The sequence below is a fragment of the Corvus kubaryi genome, unplaced genomic scaffold (assembly GCF_017639235.1).
Source record: "Corvus kubaryi isolate FWS band 111438036 unplaced genomic scaffold, C.kubaryi_AGA036_p1.0 split1-37374, whole genome shotgun sequence".
NCBI classification, from domain to species: Eukaryota; Metazoa; Chordata; class Aves; order Passeriformes; family Corvidae; genus Corvus; species Corvus kubaryi.
This window is the reverse complement of record NW_024582079.1, coordinates 1243997-1264040: the sequence shown is the minus strand read 5'-3', so window position 1 is coordinate 1264040 and position 20044 is coordinate 1243997. Positions and strand designations below refer to the sequence as shown.

Sequence of the window (20044 nt, the reverse complement as noted above, 5' to 3'; positions counted from 1 at the left end):
GGTGACGTGACAAAGCATGGCCTGTTTTTTTCCCCCGTTTCAAAAACAAACAAAATAGGGAATTTGTTAACTTGTGGTCAGCTCAGAAAGGAGAAGCTCCCGACAAGGGAGCACTGGGGACGGTGCCCACTAGAAGAGGCACCCACTGCTCGAGAGGATCCTTCAGCTGCATCAGCTCCAGGCTGGGGACACCACGGTCCCTGGGGACATGGGTCCTGCTCTCCTCCTGCTGCTCGCTGCAGCTGGCTTCTGGCATGGTAAGTATACTGACTCCCAAAGCCCCACATCACTCTAGGGGAATTTTAGGATGTGGTGAGGGTTTCCTGGGTGCCTGGTATGAGTGCTCCATTCCTCCTCAGGTGAGGAGGGGTCATGGCCTTGGCAGGACGGGGCTGTGCTGAAGCTGGACTAACAGGCACGCAGCTCCTGGAGGTGGAGGGCAAAGCTGGGCTCACAGCCATGTGTCCCAAAAGGCTGCTATGGACTGGAATGGTCCCTGTTTCTGGAGGCTGCTGCATGAATTGGACACTGCTGTGAGCACGTTCAAGGATCCTTGGCATGGGTAGGGAGAATGTGTCTGCTCTGTGGCACTGCAGGGAAGAGACACCAGCACTGGAACTCAGTGCAGACTTGGCTGTAGCAGCTTTCTGCAGGTCATCCAGAGCTGGCTGCAATTAGAGAGGGAGGGTAGTGGTGGAAAGAGGGTGTGCTGCTGGTCTGTGTTGGCTCTGGTGCCTGGCTTGCTCTTGGCTGCCTGCAGCCCTGCCAAGGTAAGGCCAAGGAGGATGGAGAGGTGCACTTTAGCATAGGCAGAGCCTTGGCTGTGGGGAGATGGGAGAGGGAAACTTCACATTCTTTGGATCTGGAGAGGGTTTACGATGAAGGAATGGTTCAGCAGCAACTGTGTCCTGAGGGAAGCTGTCTCCTAAATAACACTTTGCTCAAATGAGGAAGGAGTTGGAGATGTTTGGTCTGTAGGTAAAGGAGTCAGAAAATCAGCTGCATTGGCACCTTCCAAAGGACCTCATGCCCAGCTGGAGTATCTGAGGATTGCTGGATTCTGATGGTGCTGGTACACACACCAGGGCTGTAGAGCCAGGATGTGATTGAAACAGAACTCAGGCAGCCAAGAAGGGAAAGCTGAACACGCCTGCTTTTTGAGGCTGCAGAGATGGCCAGGAGGTGATAACCCACCAACCTCAAAAAAGAGTCACTAAGCCGTTTTTGAGGTTTACAACCAAAGAGGTGGAAACCAGTATTACTAATCTGGCATTTTGAAGTGCTGGGAACCTCTCAGGTCCTGTGTGGCACTTGCCTTAATTTTCCTTTTGAGCATGCTTGGGGGCACAATGAGACTGTGGTGTGAAGTCCTCCCTGGAAGGGGGCAGCCTGTGGGGAAAGCATTCAGCATGGGACAGGTGGGCAGCAAATCCTTCTTGAGCCACTGCAGTGCTCGTGTTTTCAGCCCAGGAAATTTGCATCCCTCTCACTTATTGTTTCACTTCAAGTGACATTTGAAACATGTTGAGCAGAATTTTCTAGTTCTGCTGTGCTGGGAATGGGTTGTGAAGGCTGCAGGGTATTTAATTCCTTGTGGTTTTTAAAGATAATAGGGACTAGGCAAGTCTAATACAGATCCATGAGAGATTGTAACAATAGCTGTCAGGATCTCTCCAAAGGTTCCTTGAGCCACTGGCCAATGCAGGTCTGCAGCTGTGACATCTTCATGAGGCACTGTCTGCCATGTCAGGCTGTAGGACACACATTTGTGTGAGTACCAGCACTGCTGGCCATTTGCAGCACAAAGCTGCATCATGCCAGGGCTCTACAAAGTAACCAACCTCCAGCTGGAGTCAGAGCCTGACTTCCTTCTCCTACCTCTTGGATTGCAAGTGCATCTTCCGTGAGCACCCAGGGCTGATGTAATGTGATTGTTGTGACTTGGGCTCTTGCTGAGGGAGGATAAGGGGCTCAGATCAAGCAGAGGAAATGTTTTAAACCAAATCATCTTGTATCTGTATTCTTGGCCATCTTGAGATGTATTCCTAGGGGTTTTGTTTTCTTACTGTGGGTAAGCTAAACCTCTGAAGTAGAAACCCCAAGCAGAGCTCTGATGAGCACATTTTTCTCTATCCCTGGTCCACAGATATTGTAGGTGACTCCAGGGAAGGGGTCCTCAGAAATCAAACTTTTCCTTGCTATCATTGAGGGTGGGACAAAGGGAGCTCAGGTCTGGTATGGGTCCTTCTCAGGGCCAGACCTCAGCCTAGTTTTTCCCCAGGATTAACTCAAGATCCTGGGGGCTGGCTTCTGTGGTAAGGATCCTGGGCACTTCTGCCATACCAGCCTTCACTTCTCCTTCCTCACCAAACGCTCAGCAGAGGAAAGCAATGTTTTGGCTGGCATAGGAGAAGCAGGGACAGAGTCTGCAGCTGTAAGGAGAGGTCATGGTTACACAACCCAAGCGTGGTAAAACCTCTGGCCAGCAGTTACTGGCAGTGCTGCGGAAGCTGCTGGAGAGCAGAAGGGAGACATCCTTGGCCTTCGTGCAAGATTGCACAGTGGTCAGCAGGGAGAGAGCGTCCCCCTGCAGCCCTGCTTCCCCATTCTGGAGAAGGACCCACTGCTCTGACTCTTCCCCCAGCACACATGAAGGAGTGGGTGCTTGGGTGACCTTCACCTTGCCTTGTCCCGCATTTAGTGTCTCTGCCTTGTCTGTCCTCACTCCACTCGTGTGGTGGTTGCATTGCTGGTGGGAGTCTCTAGTGACAGCCTGAGGGCTTTTTCATCACCCTTCTGGAGAGCACCTACCCAGCACCTTTTCTGCCATAGCATCTCAGTCATAACTGTAAGCTGGTGACAACAAAGATGAGATGACTCTTGTTTGTTTTATTTACTTTCCTTGTTCTCCTGCTGCGGCCAAGGACAAGTTACAACATGGTCCTTCCCCGAACAAGTTTGAATACAACTCTGAATCAAAGAGTTTGGCTCCCCATGAAATGGTGCCAAAGCCCTGGATGTGGATTGACAGCCAAAGCAGAGAGTAGGTGAGGGAAAAGGATCCAGTGACAAAGAGTTAAAGCAACAGAAATAACAAGCCCCACTAGAAAGCACAGCTTAGCGAAAAGGGAGGAATGTTTTGCCTCAGATATGTGGAAAACTCAGCTTTTTAAATTGTTCTGGGGTATATTTTTTTCCATTCTGGAAGTAAATGAGGCTTCTCCTCTTTCCATAGTAAGATAAAAGCATCAACCCCCTCCTCCCCCAAAAACCCCAAACAAACAACAACACAACAACAACAACAAACAAAGCAACACAACAGCAACAAAAAACCAGGGAGATAAAATGTCAAATATTCCATGCTCTGAAGATCCTTGTCCTCCGCCTCTCCCCACAGGGCCAGTGAGTTTGATCTAGGCCTTGTCTGAGCTCCCCCATGACAACTGTGTCATTGTTACAACCAGAATGCCCTCCAGGGTCTTGAGTCTCATATTCTCCACCCTTTGTTGCAAGGAGGGAGTCACCAGCCCAAGATGGCTTAAAGGCTGCTCTTTGGGCTCTGATGTGTGCTCTGGGTGGCACAGCCCTGAGCACAGCTGGTAGCACAGGACACACAGCTGTACCTTGGGCATCGCCTTCCTCCCCAAAAGAGCTGTGATCAGGGGTGGATGACGGTGAGGGTGTGCTTCTGCTGGCTGCTACAGGGACAGGGTCCATGGCAGGAGGATCACCGCCTGCAGAGCAGTGAATTGATAAATTGCCCAGGTCCCTTATGCTCAGTATTATTTGAATGAGGGTGTGTGTCCCTTTAAGATGTGAGGACGGGTTAGAGACTGGGAAGGAAAGCAGAAGTGGGAGAATAGCCCTGGATAGGGGCTGGAGGGGGGTGCAGAGCCCCTCAAGCACAGATAGCCCTTTGCAATGTGTTTCCTGTCCTCCCTGAGGGCCTGACGTGGGGTGGCTGTACCACTTCTTCCCCAACCCCACAGCACTGATTCATTGTGCACTTCCCCCCACCCTAAATATAGGTGGTGACTCAAAGAACTTGCTGACAGGACAAAATGGGGAAAAAATATTTCCCTCTGACACCAAGGCTGGAGTAGGACCCTGGTTCCCCTTTATTCAGCCAGCAGAGAAGGCATCTTCAAAGTAGAGATGCATCAGAATTCCTGCTGGTTGTGATACCTGTGTCTGCAGGACAGGTGTGTTGTATGAACAACTGCAGCTATGGGCTTTCATCAGCTGTTCAGCTGTTCCATGCCTCAGTTTCCTCTCCCAAATGGAAATAATGCTGATTCACTTCATAATGTTTTGTTGGTGTCTTCCAGGAGAATGCAGTGTGTCACTCCATGATACATATGAGGAGGTGTTCTTCAGAATCCAGTGCTTGGCAACAAAAAGCCAGTCTTCCCAATGGATATGCACTGACCTCCTGCTCTCCAGGAGCTTCCCAAGTCTGTTCTAGCTCATCACAGCACCAATGCAACAGAGAGCCCCATCCACCAAACTTGGCTTAAACTCCACCAAATGGTGCCGTGGGCTAACCCAGTTCATAGAGCAGGTCCCGCTCTGCCACAAAAGGAAAACTACTGTAGGAAGAGGCAAAAATCAGCAGGAACAATTTCCAAGCTGGCATTTGCCCCAGTCAGCTCCAGATGATTGTTTTTCCTGTCCCACTGCTCTAGATGTTCAAATGGCAGGGAAGAGGGAAGTGTGGAGGGTGGTGTTTCTTCCCTGAAATTCTTTCCTTGGAGTATAAGGCCGTAGGGGTCTGGTGGGACAGAGAATGGGTGGAGTGGTGTGAGCCAAAACGCCAGTCTGAATCCCAAGCTCAGCCTTTTCCTGATGCTGAGCTACTCCATTCTCAGCAGTGTGAACTCCAGCAGAGAATCTTTAGGGATCATTTTTGCACTCTCACTCTCTCTTTCCCTTGCAGGCTCAGCATCTCCAGTGATCAGCCCTGACCTCCCTGCTCTGGTTGTCAACACGGGTGATCCAGTCCTCTTGCACTGCTCAGGAGAGTCTGAAGTTGCATGGAATAGCAAAAAGAATACATTCAGCAACCACACCATCAGCACGCTCAGTATCCCCAAGGCCACTTACAGGAATACAGGCACCTATAGCTGTGGTTATGTCAACAGCAGTGACAAGGGCACTGCAGCCATCCACCTGTTTGTGCGAGGTAACCCTGCTTCTCCCTTCCCACATCCACTGGCAGAGCAGCCTCCTTCCAGGGAGCATGGCCACTGCACAGGTCCTTTCTGCTGTGCTGTGCTTGTGTGTGTGCTTGGGGAGCAGTGCAGGCTCCTGGTGGGGCAGTGCCTCACCCACAACCACGTGAGTCCACATAAAATGGGGCCCATGACTAAAGCACCGGTCTAAAGTACAGAGCTGCATCTCGTGTATATGTGGATGTCTCCAGGATCTCTCCCTCCTCCCACTGTGGCTTCCCTTCCTGAAAAACCAGGGGTGTAAGTCTGTTCAGTGTTGTAGTGAGCAGTGAGATTTGCAAATCAGAGAACCGTATCGGCAGTACATCAGATAAGGGAGAGAGACACATGAATTACGTCCTCACAACATGACCTGAACCCCAAATATTCTTTTATCCCAGAAGAAGCTATGCTATGGTAGCTCTACCACTTGACTTCACCCCTTCCTTTGTACCAGAGGTGCTGCCCTGAGCAGGGAAGCTGGAGGCCTCATAAGTGAAACGAGCACCATGGTGAAAAGTTTAATTAGACATGTGCATACTTCTCAGCCTCTCTTATCCCTGGACATTTGTGAGCTGGTTGCTGTGATCCCCTCAAATGTCTTAGCTGGAGCTGGGTTTGTCATGTGAGTGTTTGGAGGCTGAGTCAGGCAGGCGCTGAGCAGGGCTGCCCCAGCATCGAACTCCCACTGGGCAGCAATGCTGGAGACTTGCCTTTGCTGGAATGTGTTTCTCAGCTCCAGTGCCTTTTCTGACCCCATTCACAAGCCTATCCTGTCTCCTCCTCAGATCCCAACAACGTGTGGTACACCCCGAATTTCCGGGTCGGGGGGACTGAAGGTGGGAATGTTGATCTTCCCTGTCTCATCACGGCCCCCGAGTACGGATCCAACGTGACTCTGACAATGGATGATGCCTCTCCTCTCCCACCTGGGACCAACTACTCCTTCAGTGCTGAGAAAGGAGTAAGACTGTACAATGTGCAAAGCAAGCATAAAGGTTATTACCGATGCCAAGCACAGATAAATGGAAAAATAAAGAATTCATCAAGAATAAGACTGATTATGGAAGAAGGTAAAGAACTGAGGTTGTTGCTATCCTAAGGGCCACAAATAGCTAACCTGGCCACAGGAAAAGCTCCTTGCCAGCGGCAGGAAAGACCTTCTGAAGGTTCTGCAGTTTCTAAAGGTTATTTAATGGAGGCCAAATTCCGTCAGCCTCTGGCTAATTGCTTCCTTCAGATGGGTTTCTATGGGTTCAGCAGTCTTCAAATCTTTGCAGGCACTGTCACAGACCAGAGAAAAACATCCACCAATCTCTCCAATGTTCTGCAAGTCCTCGGGCCCCGATGCTCCATCTGTAATCATGGGCAGAAGCTTCTCCTTCCCTTTCAACCCACAGTCCTGACTGCTGTGTTCTCCCCTCCTGTACTGCTTCCCACAGACACATGCTCAAAAGGGAGTGGAGATCACTAGGGAAGGGGAAGGCCGGGAGGAAAGAGGCTAAAGAGGATGGAAAGGAGAAGGTAGAATCATAGAATAGAGTCACAGAATAGTTTGGGTGGGAAGAGACCTTGAAATTCATCTCGTTCCAAACTCACTGCCATGGGCAGGGATGCCACCTGCTAAATCAGGTTGCTCAGGCCCCACCTAACCTGGCCTTGAACACTTCAGGATGGGGCATCCACAACTTCTCTGGGCAACCTGTGCCTCTGCCTCACCTCCAAAGGTAGCCAGCTCCTGGGGAGTCTCCAAAGCACATGGAATCACTGGACAAGCTGACACTGGATCTTTCCTTGCTTGCCTTTGTGCAGTACCGAAGAAACCTGTGTCAGTGATGATGGACCCTGCAGACCACGTGCGAATTGTGGGCGAACCTTTCAAAGTCACCTGCAGAGTGATTGCTCCTTCCCACAAGTATGACATCAGATGGGTGACAGCAGCAAAAGAAGTAAGTTGGGGTGTGGAGCTTTCCTGGAAACTGGGGGACATAGGGTGGTAAGAATTGCCTAGACCCACAGCAAAGCCTTGAACTACCCAACCAATGAGCTATTCAAGCTGTAGAGATTTGAATATCCTTTCTTTGGGATGACACAGGATTAAGAAACGCCTGCCTATTGTCAGAATCGTGCTGTGAGAGAGGACACTATATTATTTCACCTCAGTTTATTGGACAAGAGCCACAGTACCTATTAAAGCAGCATTTCGCCACCCATCCCTGCCAGGGCTTATAAAGCAGCAAATATTTTCAGGACAGAGCTCTCCAGAGAAAAGATATGTGTGAAGAAAAGGAATACATCTCAAAATCTCTGTGATGCTGACTTCTAACTGCCAGATGGTTAGATGAGGTTTGCTAGAAGTCCTTATTATAACTGGTGCCTTTATTAAGGAATTGAAACAACACACAAGGTATGTTTGGATCACACAGTGTAAGGTCAAGTTGCAGTCAGAAGGCTGACAATAACTATAACCTCACTGCTGTGGAATATCTGCCCTGGATACTTGGGTTTAGTATGACTCTGGGTCTCCTCACAGGTTGTTCTCAGTGATGAGCTCTCTAGCCCAGAGCAGGAGAGGTGTGTTTGCTCTGCCCTTTCAATGTGTGCTGTTCCCTCTCTGCCTGACAGGTCACGAGAACTAGAAAGATTGACTTTGAAAATGATAACTACATCATCAATGACACCCTGTTCGTTGAAGCCGTGACCATGGAAGACAGTGGGAAATACATCTGTATAGCCAACAATACAGTAGGATTCAGGAATGCCTCAACAATGCTTCAGGTAGTAGGTGAGTGCTTCCCCAAAAGACCAGGAAGGCTGAATCATGTGTAGCCTTGAGTATTTGCTGCTTCTGCCTCCATTCTCTTCCTAGATTTGTTGTTGAAAACACAATTCTCACTTGTGCCTGAGGGCTCACATGAGAACTATGGAGCTGCTAGAAAAGGAACTGGTTTTCCCTTCATATCTTGAGGGCCCAGAGGACATGTTTTAGAAGGAAGGGCAAGCCACATGAGCAAAGTATGGATCTTCATCTCTTCCAGTCACAGATTCACATAAGGGGCTTCAGGTCTATTACACACTTGTTTGTATCTCAAGATGGAAAATTCATCCTCACAGCTCACAGGCTGGAGTTTGCTGATGATACAAAGCTGCTGCATACCACAGCTCAGAAAGAAGGCTCAGTCTGAGTTGTTTCCAGCTGAGAAGCCAGGATTTTAGCTAAAGCATAACTGTCTTTTATGAACAATTAAGAGATACTGTTTTAGCCTCATCACTTCTTAGGATACAGCATGTAAAACCTCTTTCCCTGTGAGACTTCACTAAGATTTTCTAGCCCTCCTCAGGCAGTGTAATCCAAGGTGCCATGACAAAGAAGTCATTTAAAAGTATTCCTTTGGCAACATATCTGTGTAATATTTCATTCCCTCCTGCAGTCTCCCAGATGGGGCTGCTCTTTCCAATAATGATCCCTTTATGGAGATGGCATAAGCTTATTCCAGGTCTCTGGACACGCCTGCTGACGGTCGTGCTCTCCTCCATCCTGCAGAGAGAGGTTACGTGCACCTGATCCCAGGGCAAGCCACCAGCCAGGAGGTTGCTCTGGGCGAGAGTCTGAAGCTGCAGGTCCACATTAAGGCTTACCCAAAACTTCTCCAGTGGGTCTGGGAGCACACGAATCCCTTGAAGAACTCTAAACCCACCATATTCAAGGGCCAAATGATCTCTGGAAACAACTGGTACGTGCTCTTTGTCTTCTATACTGGCTATGGCATGTTTCCAAGAGAGCTTTCCTTGAGACAGGCAGGCCCCATTCTACAGAAAACTCTCTGGTTTTAAAGAGGGAAACTGTTCTGCATTTCTATCTTCTCTTTCCAGTATTGTTAGCAAACCACAGTATAATCAGATCAAGGGGGACACCGCCCTTCTCTAACTTGGCAGCCTTCTCTTTAGACAGCCTTGTGGAAGTTAGTATCACATTTGTGATCTGGTTGTTCAAGTCTGCACTCTCCTTGCCAGAAGAAATTTCAGGAGTGGACGAACAGTACAAAAAACTTAATTCCCTCACTGCTCTGAGGTTGAGAGAGTGTGCACTGAGAGGCACTGAGAGCGCCACGCCAAGAGAAGTCACAAACATTGTTATGTGAATATAACCTAACAGAGGGCACAGGTGTGCTCTTCCAAAGCCTACAGCCAGCTGAGACCAAGAGGAGACTGAAAGAAAAACATTCCATTTGTTGGGGTGTTTGGCAATTCCCCTTTCATTTTCTTAGAAACAAAAAGCAATCTACAAGAGGAACTGTGCCACTTGGCAAAAATTATGGCTTTAGGGTGAACTTCTTGCACTGGGGGTTGAGAAATGGGCAGGGGGCAGAGGGGAGTGGCTACTAGGGAGCACATCTTCATTGAGTAACTCATTCTGCCAAAGGCAGATGAACCAGCATCCCCTTATCCTTGAAAGGTAATGATTTACATGTTAAATTATTTCTGAGCATTCACCCACCTGTAGCCTTTCAGAAGTGCTGAAGTGCACTTGGTGGCAAAAGGTGTTTCCTCTAAGGAAGATTGGTCCCTCCCTGCTTCCCCTGAAGAAGCAGCTAGCAGGCTCCCTGAGGCGCTGGGATTAGTGCTGGAACTGTTCACTGCTCCAGAGCACAGGAAGCAGCAGAATCTCACTGAGCAAGGCCTGTGTGTTCTTCACAGTGTTTCTCTCTGTGAGCAGGTACAACAGCACACTCTTCCTGAACCGCCTGAAGGAAGGAGAGGGAGGGTTCTACACGTTTCATGCCCTCAACAATGTGACCAATGAATCGGTTACATTCAGTATCTCTCTGAAATGTAAGTGCTTGCCCGTTCTTTCACCCTGCTTGCCCCTGGGGCTGCTTCCCAGCTAGCAAAAAAAGTTGGTTGGGGTACCAGGCTGTTTCCAGCTCAGCACCCACAGGACACACAGACCCAGCCTAAACCTGCCTGTGTTTAGCACAGGGGCTCCTTCTGGTTTATTGTTGCACACATGGAAAGTAAACCAGAGCATGGGGGATGTGCTCTTCCTCTGGTCACAGCATTCACTTTTTATGTGACTTCCCCAACAGCTTCTCCAAGGGTCTGCAAAATCAAAGTGCCAGCCAATGACTCCAGCATCCTTCAGTGCATGGCCATCGGGTACCCTGCCCCACGCATCGAGTGGTACCAGTGCCCCGTTCACTCGGACAGGTGAGAACTGCCCGAGAGGTGAGAACTGACTGAGCACCTCCGAGCTGTGCCCCTGCCCTTGCTGTGCTGGCATTCGCTGAGCGTGGGCTCCCGGGCAGGCCATACAGCAGAGCCTGTCCAGTAACAGCAACAGGGATGTTGTTCTGCTGAAAAAGAGGTTCCTGGGGACTGCCTGCGAAGAGGGACCACTTTCTATTCCTAAAGTCCTGAGGTTGAAGAGATCATCCACCTGTGATTCATGTTCTCCCCATGCTTTTCTGAGGAACACGTGGATCCCTTGGAGAAATGCCCTGGTGTATGTTGCTGTAGAGGTATATCCTGGCTGGCCCAGTCATCTTTCTGGAACCTCCACAGGTCTGAGGCTCTGCAGAGCACAGGTTAACTGAGCTACAGTCATGGGAAGCAACTGCAGCTGCCTGGACAGGGCTGTTGTGTCTCAGGACCAGCCCCACTGAAGGGACTGATGGCAGAACACTGCTGAGCCACATAAAGGCAGTCAGGGCTCTGTCTGTGCAGGGCCGTGGTGTTCAGGGAGACATCTTTAACTGGGCAGAGAGTAACACACCTCACAGAGCTGCAACCCTAATTCCCTGTGTCTCCTCTGTAGTGTGACACAGGCACCCACTCAGCTGTGAGCTGCTGTGCTGCAGAGGAGCACTCATTGCCTCCTCTTGCCATCCCTGCAGGTACAGTGAGGACTACAGACTGATACGGAATGACTCCAGACCCCAGGTGGTGAATATGTTGCCCTTCCAAGAGATGGAGGTGGAGAGCACCATCCTCTTCCAGGAGCTGGGTGACAATTTCACCTTCTGCTGCATGGCCATTAACGGGGAAGGGAACACCTCTGACATGTTTCACTCACTCACCATCACCCGTAAGATACAAACCGACAGAGTTGGCAGAGTGGGGGAGAATTTGGGGACTTTGGGGTTGCGTTCTATATGTATATCCCCGCTGTCTTGCAAGAGAGCTGGAACAGATTCCACAAGCCCTTTATCCTCACAGGTGTGAGGCTTTGGCATTCACCAGTCCTAGGAGCCATGTGGGAATTTCTGGCTGGGTTATAGCCTGGGGCCAAAGGCTGAGCCACACCACAAACATCTCATAACTGCAGGGCTCAGCTCCAGGGCACGGTGCATCCAGCAGTTTCTCAGCCCACCAAAGTACAGGGGTTGCATCTTTTGGTGGGCCTGTTCTTGCTGCACAGATCTTGGTCACCAGTTTGTCTGAGCTGCACCTGGTGCTGGTTGTGTCGAAATTGGGGTGCATGAGGGGAACCATTGCAGCCTTGAGTTTGGCATCAAGAACTTCCCTCAGCTCGCAGCAGCTCCCAAAAGGGTGTCCTGAGGGCAGTGTTGCATACAGGGGAAGCTGAAGTGAATAGCTGGGCAAAATGCTCCCAGAGCTGGGATTGAAATAAGGATGTTTACTGATTCTCTGGTTTTTTTTTTTTTCCCTCTTCCAGGGAGTGTCATGGCCCTTCCAAACAAGCTCTTCAGCCCTGTTCTGTCCACCTGCATAGGTGCATTGGTGCTGCTGCTCCTCCTACTCCTCCTCCTGCTCTACAAGTACAACCAGGTCAGACTCCCTGTTGCAGGGCAAGGGCTGCAAGGGCTGCCTGGTCTCAGAGGCCACACAGCCTCTGCTGTCAGCCAGGGCAGGGACCATTCAGCTTGGAGGCACCAGGCAAGCTGCCTCCTTCACCTCCCCTGCCTCTCAGCTTCCCCCTGGAGTTTCCTGCTGCAGGGCAAAGCTCATGCACCCAACCCAGTGTATTAATATCTCTCCTGCCCTGGTCCTTCAGTCTGGTAGCCCAGAGGTCAGTGTGGCTATTGTTTGGTGTCAGACAAAGGTGCTCACTCTGCGCTGTCAATTGCAGCTGGTTTTGCTCTGGTCCCATGAATCTACGGACTGAATTAAGGGAGAAAAAAAAGTGGTTTGCAGTTCGCATCTACTTTTTGTTCTCCTCGCTGCTTTATAATAAACTGGTTTTATGGGGAAACAGGATGATGTTAGAAGAAGTTTGTTTCCAGGAAGACTTGGTCACTATTTTTATATAAGAACTTGCCCCATTTTCTCTGCAAGGCTCATTTCCATCATTTGGAATCCTTCTCTGTTTTTTCCACAAACTGAACCAATCAGTAGCCACCTCTGCTTCATCAGTGGGTGAAAATCTGGTTTTCATCTCTCCCTTTTGGCACCCTTCCTTTGACAGCCTATCAAGGCTGAAAATTTTGCAGCAAAGTTCTGGTGCTGGTTGTCAGAAGATCCATCAGAGCCCTCTCTCAGACAAGCACCTACAGCTTAGCAGGCAGAGCTGCCTTTGGACAGTGGTCGAGAGACACAGAAAGATAGATCAATGTGTAAGCACAAATGTGAAGCAAATAGCTTTTTGGAAGGGCTTGCAAGCCCCAGAGAAGCAGGACATGGCTATAAATAACATGGTTACCTATCTCAGACAAGTACCAGCCTTCTCTGCTCAAAGACTCCTGCACTGCTTCTCTGCCTTGCCTGGTTACTTCTGCCATGACATTCTTGGAAAAGAGAAATTCTTACTTCTCTTTCTCCTTTTTTATTTTACCCCTGTAAGGGAAGTGGGGCAGGACCAGCTCCACTGTTCTGCTGTGCTCAGCAGCCAGAGGACCGAGGAAGGAGACACAGTGGGGACATCTCCCTCCAGCACCAGCTGGGCACTGTCAGCCACTGCTCTGGTGGGATGTGCTGCATCCCCAGCTCTGCCATCCCAAATGATGGCAACAGGCTGCTTCTAGTGGCAAGAGAGCCTCCCTCAGTCATAGGGGATGACTTGGGGGGACTTCATAACTGCAAAGAGACCAGGCTGTCCAGAAAAAGCCTCTCTCACTCAGTCCAGGTTGAAAAGATACTTGATGGGCTGAAGTCTGTATCTTCCCTCTGTGCCTGCAGAGTGAGCTTGAGTGGATGCTGGGGCTGAAGAACCCTCCCAACTTGGGGAACACTGAATAACTGGAGTCTCTTCCTTACAGAAACCCAAGTACCAGGTGCGGTGGAAGATCATTGAGGCCTGTGAAGGCAATAACTACATCTTTATCGATCCCACTCAGCTGCCGTACAATGAAAAATGGGAGTTTCCCAGGAATAACCTCCAGTTTGGTAAGAAACCTTCCCTGCTTCTTGCCTGGTGGCATGAAGCTCATCACAGAGCTGAAACGCTCCAAGGGTCAGAGCCAAAGCTCTGGGCAATATCCAAAACTACACCCAGACATTCTGGCAGCATCCTAAACCAGGCCTTGCTGCCCCCTTCCACACAGGGTGGCAAGTGGTAGGGTGTAGGCTCCCTCCCTCCTCCTTTGCTCCAAGGAAGGCTGCAGGGATCATGTCCCTCCTCTTGCGTGTGGAGTCATTCCTAAGGCACAGAGCTGGTGAGGCGAAGTTTGGAGATGGCCTCTTACTCACCATCTTTGCTCACAGTAGAGTTCCCCACAGATGTTTGCCAGCTCCTGACTAAGGGATATGTCATCTTGTGTGAGCCCAGCAGGAATCCCCATCCTCAAGACTGCATGTAGGACAACTGCTCAGTCTTTTTCTATAACATATCTTAAAAGCACTTTTTTCTTCTCTCTGCAGGAAAAACTCTTGGAGCAGGAGCCTTTGGAAAAGTGGTAGAAGCCACAGCTTTTGGGCTGGGCAAAGAAGATTCAGTGCTCAAAGTGGCTGTGAAGATGCTAAAGTGTAAGCACAGAGCAACTTGCAAGGGCTGAAATCCTCCATCTGGGCAGGATGTAGTGTGTGTTCAACACATGTTGGTGCTCCCAGGCTGCCACAGCTATGTTTTAAAGATGTTTCTATGCCAAGTACCAGGTGCTGGAATCACATTACTGTCGTTTCTGTGGACAGGGGAGGCCAGAGGCACAGTTAGAGGATGCAGTTTTCACTCGAAGTGTGTCTCCTCCTTTTGTTCCATAACTCTGTCAACATCTTTCTCTGTCCTCTCCCTTAATCTCCTCCTTGTCCCTCCCTCACTCCTTCACACAGTCCTTCTCTCACCTTGCAGCATCAGCAGACACGGACGAGCAGGAGGCTCTCATGTCTGAGCTGAAGATCATGAGTCACTTGGGACACCACGAGAACATTGTTAACCTGCTGGGGGCATGTACCTGCGGAGGTAGGATCCCCCAGCCCTGCTGCCCCCCCAGACCCCTGCCATGGCCCCTCCTCTGAGGCGCAGCGTGAGCTGTGTGGATTCTGCTGCCCTCCCAGGGAAAGCAATCCCAGGACAGGTCACAGTAACATCGCTCCTTAATGAACCCTTTCTGCTGCTCTGCCAGGCCCAATCCTTGTCATCACCGAGTACTGTCGCTATGGAGACCTGCTGAATTTCCTGCGGAAGAAGGCTGAATCCATAATTATCCAGGATTCTGCCCTGGACACCTCTTTAGACAGTGCTGCTGATTACAAAAACATTGAGCTAGAGAAAAAATACATCCACAGGTAGGAGCAGAGCTCGGGTGGCTGCAGGGCTGAGCAATGCTGGGCCTGGGTACTCGCTGGGAGAAGCATGCAGAGCACTGTGCTGGGGAGAGATCAAGGTCGATGCCAGGGTGTAAAAGCCACTGGGGTTGTATGTGTTTAGAGCTGGTTATAGTTGCAAGTTTTTCGAAGACTTTGACAGCAGTCATTGAATATCCCGCAATAAATCCAGGTTTCAGCCCAGTCTGTCCTTCCACAATTCAGAACCAAAACTTTAGCTTCCTGCACTACTGGGCACATGGGTTTTCTAGGATGAAGCTGACTGCTCCCCATCAGCCAAGAACTTAAAAAAAAGGGGAGCAGTCCTTGGAGCCCCATAACACAGGGGGCCCAGGTTCCCTTTCTGAATCAGCTTCCACATTACCTTTGCCTTTAAGCCTTTAAGTCACCTTCTGCAGGCAGGGATGTGGTTTCTCCTCTTGGTGGAGATGGAGCAGGGCAGAAGGTACTGCTGGAGGGTTCTAACAGTCTGCCCCCCTCTCTGGTGCTTCTCACTCAGTGACAGTGGCTTCTCAAGCCAGGGTTTGGAAACATATGTTGAAATGAGGCCTGTGCCATCATCATCATCTTCAGCAGCATCAGATTCTGCGCAAGCCAGGGGTGAGTCAAAGGCTTATTTCTGGGATTTCATGATTTCTTTCTTTTGGCCATCCTGTCTGGTTTAGCTCTGGGAATCACAGCACACCACAGTTTGTGTTACTCGCCAGCTTTGCAGCAAGTCTAAATCTCTGCTTTGAATTTCAGGGAGAAGCTCAGAGGAAGAAGATGAAGTCAGGGAGGATCTCCGTCCCCTCAATCTCTCTGACCTGCTACAGTTCTCCAGCCAGGTGGCCCAGGGCATGGCATTCCTCGCATCAAAGAACGTGAGTGCCAAGAGAGCCACTGCCCCCAGCACACCACGTGGGAAACACCAGTCCAGCCAAGCAGGAGCCACCCATCCTGGCTGCAGAAGGCTTGGGATGTCTTTGGATGGGGTAGCCAAGCTCAAGCAAGCTGCTGCTGGAAATGGGCCTCTCTGCTCTGTCTGTTGGGTCCAGACAGGCTGGGCCCTGGTGTCTGGTGTTCCTGTCAGAGCCTTTGTCTTCCACGGCCGTCATGGCAGGGCAGTGTTACAGAGGGAACCCAGGGCTATGCTTCATGCTGGTCTCAACATTTTCTCCCCTGCTTTTACACGAGGTCAGGAACCTTGTTGTGAAGCTTTCTCGCTTTGGCAGTGTCCCTGCTGCCCCAGGGACAAGGAACTGAAAGTGGCCGTTGAGCTGTCTGCCAGAGCTGGCTCAGGGTGTCAGTCACACTGTGTCTGTTTCAGAGATGAGGACACAGTGTCAACAGCCCAAGCTTCTGAGCCTCCTCCTATGGGGAAGATGACAGCCCCGTGAGTGATTAAAGGAGGGGGCATGAAATGTCGCAGTGTCTTAACACCACAAATGAAGTGCTTGAAAAAGAGCCCGTGGCTTGTACATGACCTGGTGCCTCAGACAGGGGCTCTTCAAGCAGTACATGTTTCCCTTGCCCCTACAAGCATTGTTTTGGTGGCAGGCCTGGGCTGTAGGGAATTTTTTGGGACTGCTGGGGGCCAGTGGCTGGGTCTCAGTTGTGCTCTCTTCTCCCCAGTGCATCCACCGTGACTTAGCAGCCAGGAACGTGCTCATATCAGATGGACGTGTAGCCAAGATCTGTGACTTTGGCCTGGCCCGGGACATCATGAATGACTCCAATTATGTTGTGAAAGGCAATGTAAGTAATTAAAATGGGCACAAGAGAAGGTACAAGGGTAGGGGGGCTGGAGCATGAAGGACAGACAGGGTGTAGCATAAGCTGCCAGTGTGTCCCAGTCTGCAGGACTCTCTGCTCTTCCAGGCTCGCCTGCCCGTGAAATGGATGGCCCCAGAGAGCATCTTTGACTGCATTTACACAGTGCAGAGTGATGTGTGGTCTTATGGCATCCTGCTCTGGGAGATCTTCTCCCTTGGTAAGAAAGACGCGAGCTTGCAAACCTCTTTTGTTTTCCATGGCTCACTACTGGCCTAATGTGTCTGCAGAAAAAATTTCCAAGAAAGGAGGAAGGCTGACCAAAATCTAGGTTTATCAGGGCTATAAAACACTGTGTTGTGTTTTCAGAGGGAGCATTTAAGATGAAGAATCCCACATCATTTTCTCTAACTCAGCTCCCTGGGTAACAGTGGCTCAGGCAATGCTCCAGGCTGCCTCTTCCCACCCTCAAGGCTGGAGTATTGAACACTGTGGTCTGAGAGCCACCTCTGCTTCTGTTCCTGTCACAGGGAAGAGCCCGTATCCTGGCATGGTGGTGAACAGCAAGTTCTACAGCATGGTGAAGCAGGGGTACCAGATGGCCAGGCCTGACTTCGCTCCCTTGGAAATGTGAGTGGATGTGCTGAGATTCACACAGCAGCGACCGCGTGGCTGGAGCTGCCTCATGGCAACAGGCAGGGACACGGCACAGGGACCTTGTCCACAGCTCTGCCTGCTGTTCCCAAGTGTCTGCCTTGAGGTTAAGGCTGGATCCTACCAGGCTGCTCCTTGCTCCTGTAGGAAAACAAGCCCTGGGGCAGTCTATCCACTATCTCCTCTTTATGGGCAGGAGGATGAGAACACTCACATTACATTCCTGAACTTGGTGGGGTTTTCTTCTCTATTTCGTTAGCTACTTTTGGCTCTATGATTATGAGAAGACAAGCCTGAGTAGGCTAGAGGAGGGTAATGAGTGTAAGCCTGAAGTCTTGGTGGCAAGCTCCTTGTTGATTAGTTTGCTCCATCCACTCCAGTGGTCACCACTCCCTGGAGCAGTGCACATGCACTCACCATGGGTTCTACGGAGGAAGACAAGGGACTGCTCAGTAGTGTGTCCCTGACATACAGAGTGCTGCAGGGAAGAGCCTGGGGTTGCAGACCCTCCAGCAGCACCATGCAACCAGCTTGTCCCTGTCTGGCCCTGCAGGTACAGCATCATGCAGGCGTGCTGGAGCCTGGAGCCCACACGGAGACCCACCTTCGACCAGATAGGCTGCTTCATCCAGAAAGAGCTGGAGGTGCATAAGGAGCGGGTGAGGACCTCTGGAGAGGAGAAGGGGGAGGACATGAACACAGCTTCTGAACAAGTTTTGTGTCATATCCCTTACCATTAGCTGATGGGAGCAGTGTAGTGTTGGTGCAAAGTGCAGAGAGGCATCCAGCTGAAGGGCTGACTCCCCACCATGACCAGAGAGGGCTGGACAAAGCAGTGACAGGCAGCGATATACTACCAGCACAGCACCCTGCCCCATGGCCCTGGACTTGCTGTGCATCCCCTCAGGACTAGCTGTCCACCAAAGCATAGGCACGAGCCTGCCCTGCCTGTTAGTCACACCCTGTGGGCACAGCAAAGGGTGGTAATGTGGAGTGAGAACATCCCCAGCTGGTCACCTGCACGGCAACAGGGGTCATACACCATCAAAGGGACCAAAACACACTCAGGGTGTTGTGCTTCTTCCTTTTCCTTCAAGGACTACACCAACCTCCCTTCCAGTGCTGAGGAAGACAGTGGCTGCGACACCTCCGGCTGCTGTGAGGAGTCCTGCGAGCAAGAGGAGAGTGGGCAGCCCCTCCTCAAGGGCAACAACTACCAGTTCTGTTAGATGGGACCTTCACCCTGGGGTTGATCCTTGTCCTGGCTCCACAGAGCTCACCCTAGGACACAGACACCTTCCGCTTTGGCCTTCTCTGTGCTTTCTGAAGTGTGGGTGTTGCCAACTCTCTCACCAAAAGGAGAGCAAAGGAGTCACCGTGGGGTCCCTGAAGTCTTATCTCACACATAGCATAGAGCTGTCAGGATAGTAACAGGCTCCATCTCTACAAGGTACACAGAGATCCCCAGCACCTGCCTCCCCATGCCCCAGAGAAGGCTGTGGGAGTTTGGGTTTTGAGTTTTTTAAAAAATACTAGTCACAGCCAAGTAAGACAGTTCCAAGTGTCACTCACATTACATTACATTACTGAACCCTTGTGTTTTATAAGCACATCTTGAAATAGGTCTTGGCACTGGAACTACTCCACACACTCTTTTTCTTGGTGGTCCTGCTCTCTTCCCTTTGTCAGTCTGACCCTGGACATTGCAGTGTGTTTAGATATAGGTAAAGCTTCTACATAGCATTAAATATGCATTAACCCCTACACTTCCTCGTGCAACCCACTTCTCTGCAGCTGATGCACCTGCAGGGAGTGTTTGGGTGAAGTGAGCCACAGAGCCAACCCCAGGGTTATGTGAACTTGTGGCCCAGTAATGGGACAGAGGGACAGTACTTTCTCAGGTAAAATACAGCAGAAACCAGTGCTCTGCCATGAGAACACTGAACACAACCCCAATCCAGGAAAGAATGGCAGCTTAAAGAGGTCTGGAAATGATCAGTATTACACATATCCTACAGAACTTCTGAGTTACTGAACATGTAGCAATCACTGCCTTTGTCACTATTACAGACTTGTACTAAATTTCCCAAATGTACTTTTATTAGTACAACTGAGGTGATTTTTTTCATAAGCTAGGGCCTAATGCCCTTCAACTTATTTCTCAGCTAGCTCTTGCTCAGGTTTACTACTGCCCTGGCCATCCAGTCCTGCGTACCTACCAGAAGTAGCTAAAGAACCTTCTTAGCTTCACCTGACTCGGTGGGTAAAAGATCTCCATTCCAGGTACAGGCAAACTGCAACTGACAGGGCTCAGGCAAACTACAGCTGCACCACAGGTGGCCTTTGTCACACTCTGAGCAATTACACTGTGGGCCATTTCTGATCCTTTTAAACCTGGTTTTATGCTAACACCAAGTGATTCATTCCTCCTTACTAAATGAGAAGCTAACGTAACTCTTATCTGTCAGCATTATAAAAAATAAAATAAGATGTTTAACAAAATGAGTCTCTTCCAGGGCTCTAAGGACTGTTCTCAGAGGGGAAGAGCTCAGAGCATGGGTAATGCACTGGCTTACCCTCTCACCCTGCAACTCTGTTCCTCAGTACCAGTTCTCAAAACCACTCATTCTTGTGAAAAACTTATTAAAAGCAAGGTTTTAAAGCTCTGAAGTAGACCTTGTGCATGGATATAATGGAATGTAATTTCA

General features: G+C 50.2%; 1 protein-coding gene across 1 annotated transcript; it reads left to right on the top strand.

The window, feature by feature from the left end:
* The first annotated feature begins 65 nt into the window (after nucleotides 1–65).
* LOC121657777 (macrophage colony-stimulating factor 1 receptor-like) lies at nucleotides 66–20002 on the top strand. Its single transcript, XM_042013859.1, has 21 exons — nucleotides 66–257; nucleotides 4937–5182; nucleotides 5999–6283; nucleotides 7023–7159; nucleotides 7836–7995; nucleotides 8755–8944; nucleotides 9928–10043; nucleotides 10298–10418; nucleotides 11105–11295; nucleotides 11887–11999; nucleotides 13427–13553; nucleotides 14028–14132; nucleotides 14455–14565; nucleotides 14729–14891; nucleotides 15430–15530; nucleotides 15675–15793; nucleotides 16545–16667; nucleotides 16791–16902; nucleotides 17213–17312; nucleotides 17890–17995; nucleotides 18434–20002. Exons 1-21 carry the CDS (start codon nucleotides 209–211, stop codon nucleotides 18563–18565), a joined length of 2907 nt encoding a protein of 968 aa, XP_041869793.1. The 5' UTR covers nucleotides 66–208; the 3' UTR covers nucleotides 18566–20002.
* The last annotated feature ends 42 nt before the right edge of the window (nucleotides 20003–20044 follow it).